This window comes from Panthera tigris, chromosome D1 (genome assembly GCF_018350195.1).
Source record: "Panthera tigris isolate Pti1 chromosome D1, P.tigris_Pti1_mat1.1, whole genome shotgun sequence".
Taxonomy (NCBI): Eukaryota; Metazoa; Chordata; class Mammalia; order Carnivora; family Felidae; genus Panthera; species Panthera tigris.
Window position 1 is genome coordinate 44,325,311 of NC_056669.1, and position 17,502 is coordinate 44,342,812.

General features: G+C 38.4%; 1 protein-coding gene across 1 annotated transcript in view; it reads left to right on the forward strand.

Moving 5' to 3' along the window:
* CTSC (cathepsin C) overlaps positions 1–16,451 on the forward strand; it is a 37,530-nt gene extending 21,079 nt beyond the window's left edge. The window contains exons 4-7 of the mRNA XM_007079001.3: positions 3,819–3,974; positions 8,623–8,738; positions 14,181–14,312; positions 15,601–16,451. Of these exons, the coding sequence (XP_007079063.2) occupies positions 3,819–3,974; positions 8,623–8,738; positions 14,181–14,312; positions 15,601–16,103 (907 nt within the window). The 3' untranslated portion in view covers positions 16,104–16,451. The remainder of the gene's footprint in view (positions 1–3,818; positions 3,975–8,622; positions 8,739–14,180; positions 14,313–15,600) is intronic.
* Positions 16,452–17,502: the final 1,051 nt, after the last annotated feature.

The window sequence follows — 17,502 nt, forward strand, 5'->3', positions numbered from 1 at the left end:
GGAGGCCAGTAGTCCAAGATCCACCATGTCAGTGGCTTGGTTTCTTGTGAAGCCTGTGTCCCTGGCTTGCACACAGCCACCTTCTCACTGTGTCCTTACATGTCACCCCTCAGTTTGTTTCCTAATCTCTTTTTTTCCTGAGTGCACCAGTCATATTGGGTTTGGGACCACTGATAGGACCTCATGTTTCTGTAATTTCCCTGTTAAAGGTCCTGTCTCCAAATCACTTTCCGAGGAAGTTTAGACTTGAACCTATGAATTTTGGGAAGACACAATTCAACTTACAATACGCAGTTAAAGTTTTTGTTAAGCAAGGTCCAGGTTAAGTAACTGTGAACCACACAAATGAGAGATTTCAGACTTTAGTTATTTGGAAGGAAAAGATAAAGGGGTATTATTGGTAGCAGCCTTTTCTGTTTTATTGAGTTGTGAAATCCACTAAAAGTACCCATGAATAAATTTTCCCAGGCCAGGCCACATGGGCAGTTCGTGATCCTACAGTAGAGAAGTTGGGGATGTGGTTCTGAGGTAGAGACAATGGGGACAGGAGTTTAAAGAGGACAAGTTGCACTTGTCTGGGAAAGTACTCATAAAGATCTAGACTAATGCATCCTCTCCATTTTGAATTTAGCTTTTAAATTACTTTGCTTGACTTGATCCTTGAGCAACACTTTTCTTATTAAACTGTTCACTTTTCACTCTCGACTTGGGATGTGCTGTGTACTAATGTGCTCTTTTTGGTATTTTAAACATTGTCCCACTTAATGAAGAAGCTACTCACTGGCATGCTCAGAACCTATTCCGCTTCACCTGTAAAAGCATTTGGGACTATGCTTTAAGGTCTTCTGCTTAAGACCTTAAGGTCTTCTGCTCTATGCTTAAAGAGATCTTTAAGGTCTCTTTCAGCTCTTAATGATCTGTTATCCCATAGTAAACTACATTATTTTTAATTTCCTTGGATCTTAAACACTGGAAATAATAGTGTTTAAGACCTACCTTGTCATTAGTATAGTGCACATGTCCCTGTCTGATGTGTTGCTAGGATAAAGCAAGAAAAGCAGGACTAACTTACTGCTTCTTGAATACCTGAGAGTCAACAGTGACTCCCATCAGTGGAAAACACTTCAAAATAGACCTTTACAATTTAAAATTTACCCTCGTATCTAAAGAAACAAACAACCGTAACTTGTTTTTATTTTGTTAGTGTTGTCAGAAACCAGATACAGGAAGTTTTAAAATCTATTTAATAATCATAACTCTGTGGTTTCACACTTTGCAAGAAGGAAAGAGCTTTGATAAAAACATGTATACACATGATTATCAAAGTAGTTGCACATTTTTCTTATTTTCAGTGCTCCCAGTTTCTTTGACTATGTCAAAATAATTCCTCTGTGAACACCTAAATAAAAAGGGAAAGAAAAGTTCACAACATGCCTAGATGTTACTCAAATTAGGTGTGTCTTGCTTTGCATAATTGGGAAGTTTTGGATAATGAGTCACACTTCAGTGACAGAATCTTCTTAAGTAGAAATAATTATCCGTAATCCTAGTACCTGGAACATAGGTTTGATACATGTTTGTATTGTATGACTAATCAACTTCTCCAGTTTTTTTGCTTTGTAAGCATATTCTCTGTGTATTAGATTTATTTATATCCGTATCCATATCCATACCCAAGCATTTGAGATCAGGGAAACCAGTGCTTCTCAAATTTAATGTTATTGTGAATCACCTGGGAATATTGTTAAAATGTTGTTTCTGATTTTGGTGGTCTGGATTGGATACTTGGAATCTGCATGTCTAATGGGCTTTCAGGTGTGGCTGCTAATATTGGGTTCAAGAACCACATTTGAATAACAAGGATGTAAACCTAACGTCCATATGTAAAAAAAATTTTTTGCCTCCTATGTTATAATGTTTGCCATGCTATATGTACATTATATACAGTTTATGCTGTCATCTCCTTTTTTTTATTATTTTTACAAAGTTATAAAGGTGCATTGTAAAACTTGTAGCGGGTGGGGCAAGGTAGTGATTCTGTGTTGCCACTCAGAGATAACAAGTTTTGGCCTTTTATTTTTTACTTTTTAAAATTTATTTATTCTGAGAGAGAGAGTGTGAGAGAGCACGTGGGGAAGGGGCAGAGAGAGGGAAAGAGAGAATCCCAAGCAGGCTCCACTGCCAGCACAGAACCCAAAAAGTATGAGATCATGACCTGACCCTAAATTAAGAGCCAGACACTTAACTGACTGAGTCACCCAGGCACCCCTTGGCATTTTAAAAATGTATTTATACTATAAGTATATTTTCACAAAAATTGGTTGATTCTGTATAAACTTATTTGATATCCTGCCTTTTTATTTATATACCGTGCGAATACTCTTCCGTATCACTTGCTAACATTAAAAATAAAACTGACAGTTATTTTACCAGCAAAAGGTGATTTTATTTGGGAATAGCAGAGAATTGCAACTGTGACCAGCAAGCTATGGCAGAAACCGTACACAAGGGTGCAGAGCAAGGGAAGCAAGCTCTTTTATAGAGGATAGGAGGGAACTGGGAAGGTTATGATAAACAAAACAGTCATGCAGGAAACTGGGAGTTGGAAGTATAGTGGCTTCTCATTGGCTGAGGTGCGGCTCCCTCTCATTGGCTGGGCCTTCCCAGGGGAGGAGGTAAGCCTTTCTTCCTTCTGATGGGATAGTAAAGTTGTATCCACTGGCAAGATCCTTATCTTCCTGTTGGATTTGCCATTGATGAAGAGTGGTAGGGCATGAGAGCTCCCCTTGCCAAACCTCCAGACTATTTTAGTGAGATATCCTTTAATTTTCACGCAGTAAATAATCTCCTGTACATTTTTACTGAATAAACTCATAGTCAATGAAGTACCATTGTTAATCAATGCTTTATCTTAGAACATTTATTTAGGTTATTTATAATCTATCAGTATTATAAAAGTGTTTCATCAAACATCCTTACACATAGATCTTTGTTAACTTGAACTTTTATTTTATATGAGACATTCCAGTTCTAGACTCTTGGTATACATGTGCTTTCCCTCAGGCAAAAGTGAAGGGTACTTTTTGGACCTTCCTTATAGGTTGTGTCTTCGTATATGAACAAACTCAAGTTTGCTTTGGTGCCAGAAATACAGCTCTATTTGAACAAAAGCTATTAACACAAACTGCTATAAACAACAGTTTGTTTAAAATATGACGGGTAAGGACTAGGATATATTTCAGAAGCCTGATGACGTTAGAGTCAAATTAAGGGGATTTTTCAGATCAAAAATTGGTTACATTTATTGTTAGAGTGTCTGATGCGGTTACTAATGGCTCCCAAAAATTCTTGAACTGGATTAATAGGCTCATACTCTGAATATGATACAAGACAATGACTTGAGTCTAGTGAAATTTCATTAAGATTGAGTATTTCAGGAATCCTAGTAGTTTGGTTTTTGTTTTCTGAAACTGGATTTTATTTTATCTGATAATTTCAGTTTATCTAAATTTTGTGTTCTCTTTGTGTGATGCTGGACTATCATTGACTATTATGGAAACTCAGTGTTATGGCTCTTTTTAAACTGTGGTGCATTTAACTTACTGATTTTTATACTAAAAATGTAAAATAAAGATTATTTTGAAGATTTGAATAAAGTGGTTCAGTTGCCTTACCAAAAAAAAAAGAAAAAAAAAATTGCCTTCCTAAAATATTATTCCACTTTCCACTTGGGCCCAGAGTATAAGGATGCCTACTTTAATGAAGTCTAATTACATCTGTAAAGAGGATAACTGAGACTGTCGTATTTTTGTTGTCAGCTATTCTAATAGGCTCTACCAATATAATCATGACTTTGTGAAAGCAATCAATGCCATTCAGAAGTCTTGGACTGCAACCACATACATGGAATATGAGACTCTCACACTGAGAGAGATGATTAGGAGAGGTGGTGGTCACAGCCGAAGAATCCCAAGGTAATAAAGCATATCTGTTTATCGCTAATAAAGATATTTTAATGCCACTCTCCCCTCCAACCTGCTCTCCCTGGTTTGCCCACCATGTTGTTGCTCATTCCAGTTTGTTACATTATCTTTTTTTCTGACCATCTCTCTCTCTCTCCTTTTCACATACATCCTAGTGCTCTGAGTCCTATTTATGGCTGTTGCTTTCACAGCATCTGCCGCCGCCATCGTTCTCTGGCCATTTTCTGCATGCCAGCTTAGGGTTTTGTCATTTCTCTGCTGCATTATGGATCAGCCTCCCACCTCCTGTCTCTCTAGTCCCATCTCTTTGGTTTCTTTTCCTCCTGGTCCCCATTCTTAGACATTCTTTAAAATACCAGCTTCATCTTCCTGTACCCAGCTATGATTGTGTTACTACCTATTATCTAATAAATAAACTTAACCTGGTTAACCCAAGCCTTTTAAATTTGTGCCTATATTCAGTATCCTGATCTGCTTTCAGAAAATAAGACACACAGTTACTGAAAACTTTGCTGTCAAGCTAACTCCATTCATGCCACTCTTTGTTTCAGATATCCCTCATCTTGCCTCAGGAACTGTCAGATTTGTCACTGTAAAAATCTCAACACTCCCTATTATCAGGTCCAGCAAAAAGAAAATTGCTCCTTATTTATCAGCGTACCTCTACTTCTCCCAGCCAGGAGTGACACTTCCATGGCATATTTTTCTTACTTTAAGAAAATGAATTTATATTAGAAATTTGGTAGATTTTAAAAAATTTCCTCAAAGCTATAGGTGGATCTATCAGAATATATAGTCCCTAAACATTTGTTAAATGACCAAGGTTATTCCGGGGATGCCATACCTTGTTGAGGAGAAATTGATCTCACCAAAGGGCAGAGAACTGGAAACCAATAAGGAGTCAGTGGGACTCAGTAAATTGTGTAGGTAATTTTTCCTTGGTACATAAAAACATTTTCCAATTTTCAGAGATTACAGTGATTATTTCCTTATTAATCTCTATAGAGTTTTGGTTCAGGTTTTGTTTGAACGGGCCACTAATTAATTAACTAAAATGCGTTTCTGATTTTTTTCATTTGCAGACTAATAATCCTAATACTCTGACATTTTTCGGTTATGACTCTGGGTAGAGATTTTTCCTATCTAACTGATAGCATTCTCTGATAATCCTGCCCCTTTCTCAAAAGACTCTCCTACAGTATTTCTCAAAGTGTATTCTAAGGAATTTCCAGCCCATGAGACTCTGGTGAGTGGAAATTAGGGAAGAGAGCATGTTGTATCCAGGTTTGAGAAAGTGAAGGAGCTATATTGTGTGCGTGTGAGACAAGAAGTGAGAACTGTTGAGTAAAAATGCAAAGGGGCACGAGAAAGAGGTTTGAGCATCTGAGCCTCAGACACAATTCCTTTGCCATGTGCCATGGGCCATGTTTCTCAGGAACTCTTTTGTGTTTGGCACTTCTGTCTCTCCACCCAACCACCTTTGTTTTAAAGAAGGGCTAGCTTTATGAAGCGCTGCTTCTGTGGCTACGGCTCCATAGAAGTTTAGAGATAGGAGATGGAATTGAGTGAAATGAATATTCTGAAGCAGACATTGTGGTCTGGCTGCCTGGTTTTCAGTAGCATTTTTGTATATAAATTAGTTCTAAGAATCCAGTGACATAATAGAAACTCTCAGAGCCTTAACTTGAGGTTCAGGGAGTCATTGAAACTGCTGAAAGTATAGAAAAAGTATTGGTTATGGTCATCTCCCTGAGGTCAGAGCTTTCACCAAAGTTAAAGAATCTAGACCCAAATGATTAAGAGCCCAAAATGTGTGCTGCACCTATAATGTTTGTAATTCTTCCCTGTCTCACAAATGGCTTTCGCTCTTCATTTTCACATCATCGAGCTTCTGTTGTCACATTCTTTTAGTTTTGTTTGTCTGTGCATTGACAGGCAAATACTCTGCCTTATAGCATGGTAGGAAGAAGGAAGTTAACACCTGAGTGCCTGCTTTGTGCCAGACAATCGCTTAAATAAAGGTATCCACATCATATTTAATCCTCTTAATGGCATGGGTGATGATGATGATGGGAGTTATCATAAGAGCTTAATCTACTAAGGATTTGCAGAGATAGGAGCTGTTCTAAGCACTTGGTAATCATTACCATATTTGAATTATTTTATAGTAATTGTTTGAGGTAGGTATGATTATACCCATCTTAATAGGAGTCAGTTGTAGTTTTGTGATGTTAAATTCTTTCACAAATGTCAGACAGCTAGTAAGTGGTGAAACCATTTGTAGGAGGTCAGTATGACCTAAGATATCTGCTCAGAAATTACATTTTGCTGCCAAACTTCAATTTCCTTTTAAAAAAAATTAAGTGTATTTATTTTGAGCAAGAGAGAGAGGAGAGAGAGAATGAATGGGGGAGGGGCAAAGAGAGGGAGAGGCAGAATCCCAAGCAGGCTCCACAGGATCAGTGCAGAGCCTGATGCAGGGCTCGAACTCATGAACCATGAGATCATGACCTGAGCCAAGATCAAGAGTCACATGCCTATCGGTGCTGACGGCTCAGAGCCTGGAGCCTGCTTCAGATTCTGTGTCTCCCCCTCTCTCTACCCCTCCCCTGCTCGCACTCTGTGTCTCTCTGTCTCTCAATAATAAATAAACCTTAAAAAAAAAAGAAAAAAAGACGCCTGACAGAGCCACCCAGGTGCCCCCAATTCCTTTTTTAATCTTTCAAATTACTTAGTGTATTCTTAAGTATATACAGGACAATTAATATGTATTGATTGATTGAATCTTTTATCCTTGCAGTGCAAAATCATGGAAACTTTATTTCCTTCCAAAAATTGTTCGCACCTAATTTTTACTTATAAATCTTGAAAGAAATATCCAAGATTTGTTTCTTGATTTGTTTTTTTCTCCTGCCCTAAAATTTTTGCGGTGCATAGCTTTTTTATGTACCTTGGTCATTCCATTGACATTATCTAAGTTGTATGTTTTATAACTTACAACTTCTTTGTGTTATTGTAATTGCTCTGTGTTTCATATCTTTTTTTTATGTTTATTTATTTATTTTGAGAGAGAGTGTCAGTGGAGGAGGGACAGAGAGAGAGAGACAGAGAATCTGAAGCAGGCTCTAGATTATGAACTGTCAACACAGAGCCTGACGTGAGGCTTGAACTCAAAAGCCATGAGATCATGACCTGAGCCAAAGTCAAATGCTCAACCAGCTGAGCCACCCAGGTGCCCGATATGTTTCATGTCTCTTAATGCAGTCTTTCATATGGTCACAGATCACATCAAGTTCATCTCCTTGTCACGTGGTTTCCAGCAATGTCCTGGCTTAGTTAATATTTTAGTGAAAAATTGATACTTCTTTATGGAATATGCTATCTATCTTTACAGTTTCAGAAGGTTATGATTGCTGTTAACGAGTGTTTTTTGGTTTTTTTTTCCTCTTCCTCTGTTTCATTTCCATTGTGTCCTAGCATTGACTCACATCATCTCTAAAAGAAGTGAGAGAGGGAATTGATTGGGAATAGTTGCAGAAGACATGAAGAAACCCAGAAATAATCTTTGCCAGTAACTAAATTGGAACCTGGTAAACCGGATAAGCACTGAAAAGTTAGAACAGTGTGATATGGCAATGCCAAGTTGAATGAGAAATTCACATAGTGTATAATCAGAAAGATACATGTTATCATGGTGTAATAGTAGTGCCCTAACTAAAGAGTTGATAGAGCATAGAAGTGAGTTTTTGTTGGCGGCTGGTGGGTAGACGCTGCTGTGTGAGTGGTCTTTAAAGTAGAAGTTAGGGAAGAACTTCTAAAGGGATTTCTTCTAAGCAGCAGGCAGCAGGCATTTGGGGTAAAAGGAGCAGCAGGAAGACCTGGAACACTGAAGTCATTTCACAGACTGGAAAATTCCTAAGAAATCTAATGTGTCTAGAGCTGGAATGCTATTTGTTTTAAATTGCTAACATGAAGAAGCTTGTAGAACAGTTTTCTCATTTCTGGACAATGTGTCTGTCCCTCATTCATCATCCCAAGCAAGTCCTCTCTTTGTGTCTTGCTTTCCAACCATATCCTATAAGGTACAGTTCTGTAATGATGAAGCATTTTCATCTGTTGTTTATGGAGCCAGTCGTCTACTTGACTTGATCTCTAATCTCTGTGCTACTTGACTTCTTTTATAACCACCTCACCATCACCACTAACCATCTCCTGAGTCAAACCTCTGTAGTTCCTGTATTTTCTCTGTATCCTTTGTAGGCCATCTTCAACTTCCCATGTGTCTACTTTCTTAGTCACAATCTGTTTAAGAAAATGCAGCTATTGAAATATACTAAAAATAGCATCTCAGTGATGTACATAACCAGGGTCCTTTCATAGAAGAAAGTTGCTAACCCTGAAAAAGAAACCAATTGTGAAAGCCATTTGTAAAGCCATTTATAGAACTTAGTTGTGTAGTTCAAACAGGGCCTAGTGGACACACTGTTGTATAATTGAAACATTGATAGGACAAGTGCTCCTTGGGCCTGAATGTAGATTCTAGGCAGCCATGTAGTTGAAATCATGGAATTAAGGGTTAGGAAATCATCCTCAAAGGAATGACTATATGTTGATGTCAAATGTATTATTTCTGTCCTAGACCCAAACCTGCACCACTGACTGCTGAAATACATGAAAAGCTTTTACATTTGCCAGCATCTTGGGACTGGAGAAATGTTCATGGTACCAATTTTGTTACTCCTGTTAGAAACCAAGGTAAAAAAAAAAAAAAAAAGTCTGATTTTTCATTTATTCATTCTGAAATACTGAACACTTACTATATACCAGGCTCTCGGGTTGATTCTGGGGATACAGGGATGAAACAGGCACGATCCACTTTAGTAAAGAAATGGAAAGTATATAGCCGATGGCCACTCCTTCCTTTTTTATCCACGACAGATCAGAGATAATAGATAATCTCCAGCTGAGCCTAGCATTTCTATAGTAGCCTTCTCCAAGTACTTCTAGGCAGCTAATGAGATTAATCAGTAACTGGTAAGACAAGCTCATCTGCTCTCCCCAGTAGGAGAGACTCATGCAGAAACAAAGAACTGCACAGAATTGAAATTGGTCTTCTTCTGTAAGTGCTTTGGTGGAATCTGTCTTGGCCATTTGCCCCTACACATTCCACCCTCTGCTCCCCACCATTTAGTTTTTAGTTACTGTATGAGCCCAGAAAAACAGATCCTTAATTTTTTTTTTCCTGTTACAGTAGATTTTTTGAGCTGTGTAAGGACCTTTTTAATTCATTTTATGTCAACAGGACATATGATGGTAAGTATTAACCAAGCTTCCTGAGTGGTGACCTTGTGGAGCCCAGCTTTACCAAAAGTATCATCATAATTGCATTTTATCCATTATTTTCAGAAATCTGATACAATATGAGTAGATTGAGTAACTCTTCCTCTAATAGTGCTTGATAGCAAATTATCTTGTTATCCTAAATTTTAGCCAACAGTGACTTGGAGAATCATTTATACCATACTCAGGTTTATTGCTTCTAAGCTCATTTTGAAGATAATTATAGTACACACGACTGATTTGTTACTGTAAAATAGGTGTAGTATTTGCTGTCTGGAAACATTCTGATTAGTGTCTTCTGAGAGGATTATAAGTTAATAACACCCCAAAATAAATTGTTCTTCCCCTTTCCTGGAAATTCCATGATAATCTGCCTGACTTCTCAGCATTCACCACCAGCCCTTTAATTCCATCCTCACTGAACCCTGGCAAAGTCTTCTGAGTGTACAGAGCTTTGAGCAGGTCTTAGAGCAGCCAGCCAGCAAGGTTCCTGTACTCCAAATGACATCAGAGGTCTCATCTCTTTGTCTTTCCTTTCACAAGTTGTTCTGGGACTCTTCAGCTCTAGAGAAAGAGATCCTGAAAATTCTCCCCTACTTTTTCTTTCCTGGGGAGGGCTTCTTTGGAAAGGAGGGATGGGGGATGAGAGAACTTTGCAGGTAATCGAGAAATGAATGGAGAGTGAAATTAAAGGGCTGATGTCCAGAGAGGCTTAAAATTTACTCTGTCATCAAAGAGATGCTCTATACTTATCTGAGAGGATTACGTAAATACTGTACATCAAGTGTTGATTATCGTGGGCCTGGCACATGGTTGTTCTTGCCGTATTATAGGGTGTTTATAGAACATCAAATGTGTTATGATTTTTTTTTAACGGCTGAGGATATAAAGACTAATTGATATAGCTCTTGTCCTAAGGATTTGCAGTTTAGCAAGATCTGCAAGCCAAAAACATTAAAATATAATATGGTAACTGCTTTTGTAGTGTTTTTAAAATTTGCTGGGGCATAGGAGAAGGTCAAAAGAAAAGTTTAGGGCTCCTGGGTGGCCCAGTTGGTTAAGCATCCAACTTTGGCTTAGTTCATGATCTCATGGTTCATGAGTTCGAGTCCCATGTCTGGCTCAGTGCTGACAGGTCAGAGCCCGGAGCCTGTCTTCGCCTGTCTTCGGATTCTGTGTCTCCCTCTCTCTCTCTGCCCTTCCCCTGCTAGTGCTGTCTGTCTGTCTGTCTCTCTCTCTCTCACTCAAAAATAAGCCATAAAAATTTTTAAAATTAAAAAAAGGAAAAAAAAAAGAAAAGTGCCACTCACTTCCAGAAAGACACAATTGACTGGTGATGAGACAGTAATGCAAGGGAAGGAAATTTGAGTTTTTAAAGCCGAATTCTTTGATACTGGTTTTCTCATAGCTTGGTAAAAACCATTGTCTCCCATGTTCTATATTCTGTGAGTGCTATAAATATGATTTGTACAGACACAGGCAATTTTTAAAGGTTCCTCTTTTGACTTCCTTTTTGGTTGTCTTTACTTTGGGTTGGGGAAAAAATTAATTATTTTTTCTTCTGGGAAACTGGGCTACTTGGAAAATTCCACTAACATTAGGAACACCAGTGTTCTAGGTGACCCAGAATTCAAAATTACCCAAGTTAAGGTAATTCACAACTTTGCTGTATTCAGAAAGTAAATCAAGGTGAGTGACAAAAGGAATATTGTGAGGAAAATGAGGTTTTATCTTGACACTTGAAGGCTGCTTTAAGCACCAGCTGTGTGGCTAGATTTATGTCCAAGTGTGAGAGGGAAGAGAAACTAGGAAATTGGAAGACTTGGACTTTCTTTGTTCTTCCCTCTTATGTACTGTCTTTATTATTGCACCTTCAAAAGGGAAAGGGGGTGTCTCTCAGGTCACATTAGTTAGGGAATGCAGTGTTTTTCTAATGTCTAAAACCTAGTTCATTTAAGTCTTGTTCTAAATACCATCTGTACGCAGGGCCTGAAATTGTTCCACGCTATTCATTTTACATACAAGATAAAAAGGAAGTGCCAGAAAGGTCCAGTGACTTGCCCAGAGTCACACAGCTGAGTCATGGACTTACTACTACACTTAACTAGTTCAGTGTGTCCTCCACTGTGGGAAGGGGCAGCCGAACATAGTTAAACCATATGGAAATCACATTAGCTCTTTGAGTTGGTGGAAATTGGATTACTGCAAAGCTCTGTCTGGGTCAGACCCCCTTAATTCTTTGTTGCCTTGTAGTCTTAAGGAATAATGGTTCTTTTAAAATCTACATTCTAGTCTTAACTTTTTGAAAGGAGGCATTAATTTCCTTGGCAGCTGACACATTATTCTGGGAGTGTCAATGGCTTGAAGGAGGTTGTGTCCTTACCTCATTGCTGCAGTTTCTCTCTCTTAACAGCACATTCTGAGCCTTTGAATGTACATGTGGCCTATCGCTCCCACAGTGCTAGATGGTCAGATGAAGAGGGTTCAATGGTTAGTACCAAGAGTGATTATGTCTGTGGATACCCATGGCCCAAGAATGCTGGGTGATCAAAATGGGCCATTTCCCTATTCTTGGGATGTTATTTATTACAAGTGTACCTTGAAAAGAACACTGGCTTTATTTATTTACTGTTGCTGATCTAGTTCTCTGACACTCTATCATTTGAAAGAGGGGTCCCAAGGATAGCATTATTTAGATGGTTTCAAAAACAAAATGTTCAAGTTAATTTTGGCCTATTTAGTAACTTGATGACAGGAAAGAAAATTTGAAAATTCTTTCAAGTAGATGCAGACATATGAACTGAAAAGAACACAACCTGCCTTAGGAGACGCTTAGATACTAGCACCTGCCATCTATTCATTTTGTGACTTTGAACAGATCATTGCTTCTCTCTGAGTTTCAACATACACATTATCAAGTGGGTACTACACCAGGTGAATTCAAGATCCTCTTCCAAGTGTTTGTCCTAATCTTCATCATTTAGGAGATCTCTTAGCAGTAAAAGCAGTATATGGTATGGATAAATCTGAGATGTTTATAGGGAGAAGTTTGGGAAACATCTGAAATGGTAGCAGTTAAAGGGTAGTAGAGTTCTAATGGACTCTAGTCAAGGACATGTGGTATTGTTTAACTACTGGAGAGGACTCACAGTAGAGTCTAGGTTTCTGCCTCCCTTATAGCTTAGAAACAAGTAAAGGTTGACTACTACCAATGAAGTCACTTTTCTCCCCCTGGATGTAAATCTATATCCACTTGTTAGTAACTGGAATGTTCTTTCTACAAATACGCATTGAGTTTCTTGATTGCATCAGGCAGCTAGATGAAGAAGGCACATTTCTTATGTACACTCATGGAAATTCACAGTTCAGTTTGAGGAAAACAGTATAAGTAATTCAGCTGGAGTGTAGGATGTTAGGGGCTGAGCATAGAGTATCCTGGCTTTCATTTGTACTCAGGGACAAATGTGAATCAACATCACCAGGTGAAAGGGAAGAACAGTGTCCCGATAGATAGTTATGTAATACATAATGTTGTTTTGGATACTTTTCTCTCTAAGGAAGGCAGTTACTAAATTTTACTAATTTCAGGTTTATTAAAGAGAAGACAACATACTCTTTATGTGAAATGGATTTTTTTAATGTAATATTGTCTATTCATTAATCTTATTTTAGTGCATAAGGGAGTGCTCACCATTCAAATAATTTGGTAAATAATATATTAGTATGTTGAATAATATCAATTGCGTGTAACTACATTTATACCAATATTTTTGATTTGCTGCAAGCCTAACTCTATGTAGAATTTGTGTCAGTGGCAGAGGTGAAAGAGGCTGTATAATAGAGATATTAAAACTATGTTCATTTTTTTCTAGAATGTAACAAGTTGAAATCCCGTTTTTGTCACATGTGCCATATTTTCTTAAATGTATTTACGTGTTTACTCACACCTGTTAAAGAAATGTACAAAAATGATATTGTTCATATAAATTACCTCATAATAAAACATTTTCCTTCTCTTGAAAGAGCAACTATATCCCTAGCATTTGCTTCTTAATAAATTAATTTTGTCTTCACCAGGACATCCGGGTATTAAATAAAGCAGTTCTCTTTTCCCTTCTCCCTTACCTCTATCCAGCTACTTTTCGTGTTCCTCTTTCCTCTGGGTGACACTTCTCAGGGGACCATGACTGTATTGCTCTTACCCTTTTCCCCTTAGAACCAGTCTGTTTTCAATTTCATTACCTCCATATTCCTTATACCTTTACTTCCTCATTGGCCACCTTAAATACCATATCTGTCATTAAAATTACTCTCTTACCTTTCTTGGACTTTGTTGTATTTTGCCTCCTCGACCCTGGTTAAGTTGAACTTTGTATAATACACCCATACCTGAGCCATTCTTAGTGTTAATTCCACCCAACAAGTAGCTTTAGAAAATGCTGCTCTGGAGATATTTAAAAGCTCAGCTCACATGTGTCCCTTCATAGTTTTTCTCAACTGAATGGCTCAGAATGCTACAGACATACATTATTTCTTGATTACCAGGAATAGTACCAAATTCTTTTCAGAGATTAGAGGAGTTTTTTGGTTTCGTTTTGCTTTGTTTTGCCTCCTAAAATATTCTCACGGAAAGCCCCATAGAGTAACCTTGGCCTTTTGAAAGCTGACATCTTAACGTTTGTCTATAAGGTTAATAGTGTTTGTCTATTGAATCTTCTCTATTGGGCTGATTCTTACAACAACAGCAACACACAATATAAATATGTTAATTGTATCTCTCCACTCACATATTTCTGTGTTTCTTTGTAAGTGCTTCAAAGTTCTCTTGGGTTATATATCTTGCTTTTCCATCACCAGCATCTTGTGGCAGCTGCTACTCATTTGCTTCCATGGGTATGCTAGAAGCAAGAATTCGTATATTAACCAACAATACTCAGACCCCAATCTTGAGCCCTCAGGAGGTTGTCTCTTGCAGCCAGTATGCTCAAGGTAAGTGTTGTATTTCAAGTCCTTTTTACCTGGGTGTGGTAGGCCATTGTTGGCAAAGGTAAAAGGATAGTGTAGTAGAGAGCACACTGTCTGTAGTCAGAGCACCTAGGTGCAAGTTCTGGCCCTATCACTTATTCATGAGTGATTCTCATGGAATTCACTGCACCATTCAGCAAAATGTCACTAGTTACTATGTACTGAATGAGCACTAGTTCTTAGGAGCCTTTTATGGACATTATCTAACAATGCTCAAAACCTTGAGAAGTAGATATCCCTGTTTATAAACAGGACAGACACAAAGTTGTTCTGTAATATTTTGAAGGCCACACAGCTTCTAAACAGTAAAGTTTCAGTTCCAACTAAAGTCTCACCCCAAAATGTAATTTGTATTAAAACCATGCTAACACTGGTTTCTCTCTAGGAGGAAACTAAAATTCTGAAAGTGGGCTTTCAGAACAGGGCATGGGTAATCTATGTAGAAAGCCCAGCTGCAACTGATTTATAGTGAAACATTCTCAGGTTAAAGTTTTCTGTCAACACCAGATTGGGCCAGTAGAGATTGAAACTGCCAGGAATGATTATTTGTCATTTAGCCTCTTGTTCTTTTTGAAATTCTTATTAAACCCCAACATTGTAACTTCTAAGCCCTGGGAACTGTAAGTATCAAGACAGTCCTTTATCCTCATGAACCTTGTACTTAAGTGAGGAAGGTAGAAATTAAGTAATGAAAAGAACGGTGAAGAAAAAATACACGTTAATGGATGTTTATAATAAGGTAAGGACTGGAGGCAGGTGATGGGGACCTGACTTAGACTTTTTTTGCAGTAGGTAGTCAGAGAAGACTTCCTTCAGGAAGAGCCACATTGTGGTGTCTGGCTATTTAACAATGATGGTAATAATAGCCAACTTTTATTGCTTTTACATGTAGTAACCAGTCCTACGAGGAAGGTACTATTCCTATCTATATTTTACAGATAAGTAAACAGATATGGAGAAGTTAAATTCTTCACAGTTTTGGATCTGAACTTCACTACATAGGCTTCAGAGCCTCCCCACTCAACCACTGTGCTATTATAGCTACGTTCCAGGTCAGGTGCCAAATAAATGTCTGTTAATTATATGGGGATGAGAGGGTAGTTAGCTTATGTGGCTAATGGATGAATGAAGTAGCATTTAAACTAAGAACAACTCTTGGGGGTAACAAAAAATTAATGGAGTAGAAAAGGAAAAATAGGAAATGGGACACTTTCTCCTCTGCCTCTTTCTAATGTGTGTTATTCATCCTCAGGCTGTGAGGGTGGCTTCCCCTACCTCATTGCAGGAAAATACGCCCAAGATTTTGGGCTGGTGGAAGAGGCATGCTTCCCCTACACAGGCACAGATTCTCCATGCAAACCGAAGGAGGACTGCGTCCGTTACTACTCCTCCGAGTACCACTATGTGGGAGGTTTCTATGGAGGCTGCAACGAAGCCCTGATGAAGCTTGAACTGGTCCACCACGGGCCCATGGCAGTTGCTTTTGAAGTCTACAATGACTTCCTCCACTACCGCAAGGGGATCTACTACCACACTGGTCTGAGAGACCCTTTCAACCCCTTTGAGCTGACTAATCATGCCGTCTTGCTGGTGGGCTATGGCACTGACCCAGTGTCTGGAATGGATTACTGGATTGTTAAAAACAGCTGGGGCATTGGCTGGGGCGAAGATGGCTACTTCCGGATCCGCAGAGGAACCGATGAGTGTGCAATTGAAAGCATAGCAGTGGCAGCCACACCAATTCCTAAATTGTAGGGTATGCCTCCCAGCATTTCCTACTGACTTCCATCGGTCATGAGAGGGAATTGGTGTATCACAGATGGAGACGTTTATAGCAGTAATTGCAGAAGATTACAAATCAATTCCTATGAAGATTTTTGCCTTTAGAATGAAAACTGCCTTTGATTTGAGTATACCATTGACTTCTTTGATTGAGTATACCATTGACTTCTGGCCTACTTTACTACGCAGGAACAAAATGCAGGATTTTGTTAATCATTTGTAATTCAAACATGCTATATTTTTAAAACTCTTTGTGAGAACACAGATTTATTTTTCAATTGTAAAAATCAAAATATGGAAATTATTAAAATTTTTTTAAGTTTTTAATCAGTGTTTAGGTGACATATATGTGTGCTTAGCAGTTTTCATCATTGGCCCCTTCAGTTAGACTCATGTTATTACATTATGTAAGTACTTAAAAAATAAGAATTTGAGTGTATTTCAACTAAAAAAAACTATGAACCCTTATGATAAGGGCAAATAATGACTAGTTAACCCTAAAATTATTCCCTGGATATTTGATGAACCAGAGGCCATAGAGAAAAGAAATAAGGTGTTTTGTTTTGTTTTGTTTTAATGTTTATTTTTGATAGGGAAAGAGAAGTGGGGGGACAGAGGATCCAAAGCAGGCTCCACACTGTCAGCACAGACCCCGATGCAGGGCTCAAACTCACAAACTGAGATCGTGACCTGAGCTGAAGTCAGACACTTAACCGACTGAGCCACCCAGGTGCCTGTTTCTATGACAGGGATCACTACCTCATCCACAGTGGCAGAATTTATTAAAAATGGTGACTACATGGAATACCATGATTCTTTAAGCGATGTAATTAAACTCTTAAGCTGTACAAAAAACAAGTTTCATAATCTAAAACTTGTTTACATTCGTGCTAATAGAACATACAATCAAAGTCTGGTGACAAATTGAGGTCGCAGAGGATGGGAACTCTGGCTAACCTCCCCAAAGACATTTCCAGGAGAACAACATGTGTTGTATGTGTGGAGGCACCGCCATCCACAAAGGAAAATAAAGTTTAGCTGCGCAGCCAAGCACAAGCGAGACATTGACTTTGGTGCTTAGTGCCTGGATAAGCTTTCTGGCTGTGCTTCATAGGAGCAACAAAGCCTTAGGCAGTTTTCTTAAACCCACCTGTGTTTCAGTTTGCTGGTCTGTGAGATGGAGATAATGGGATAGATAACCCTTACTGTGTAAGCTCTCCATGTCTAAACCCTTGCACTTTTCTATGGCATGGTTTACTTTATTTAAGCTTTATTTAAGCCTCAGCCTTTCACCATCCCAAGTGGGGAAACAAAAGTAGATTCAGATGATGCAGTTTCACAGCATCCAGACTTGCTCGCTGACCTTTATTTG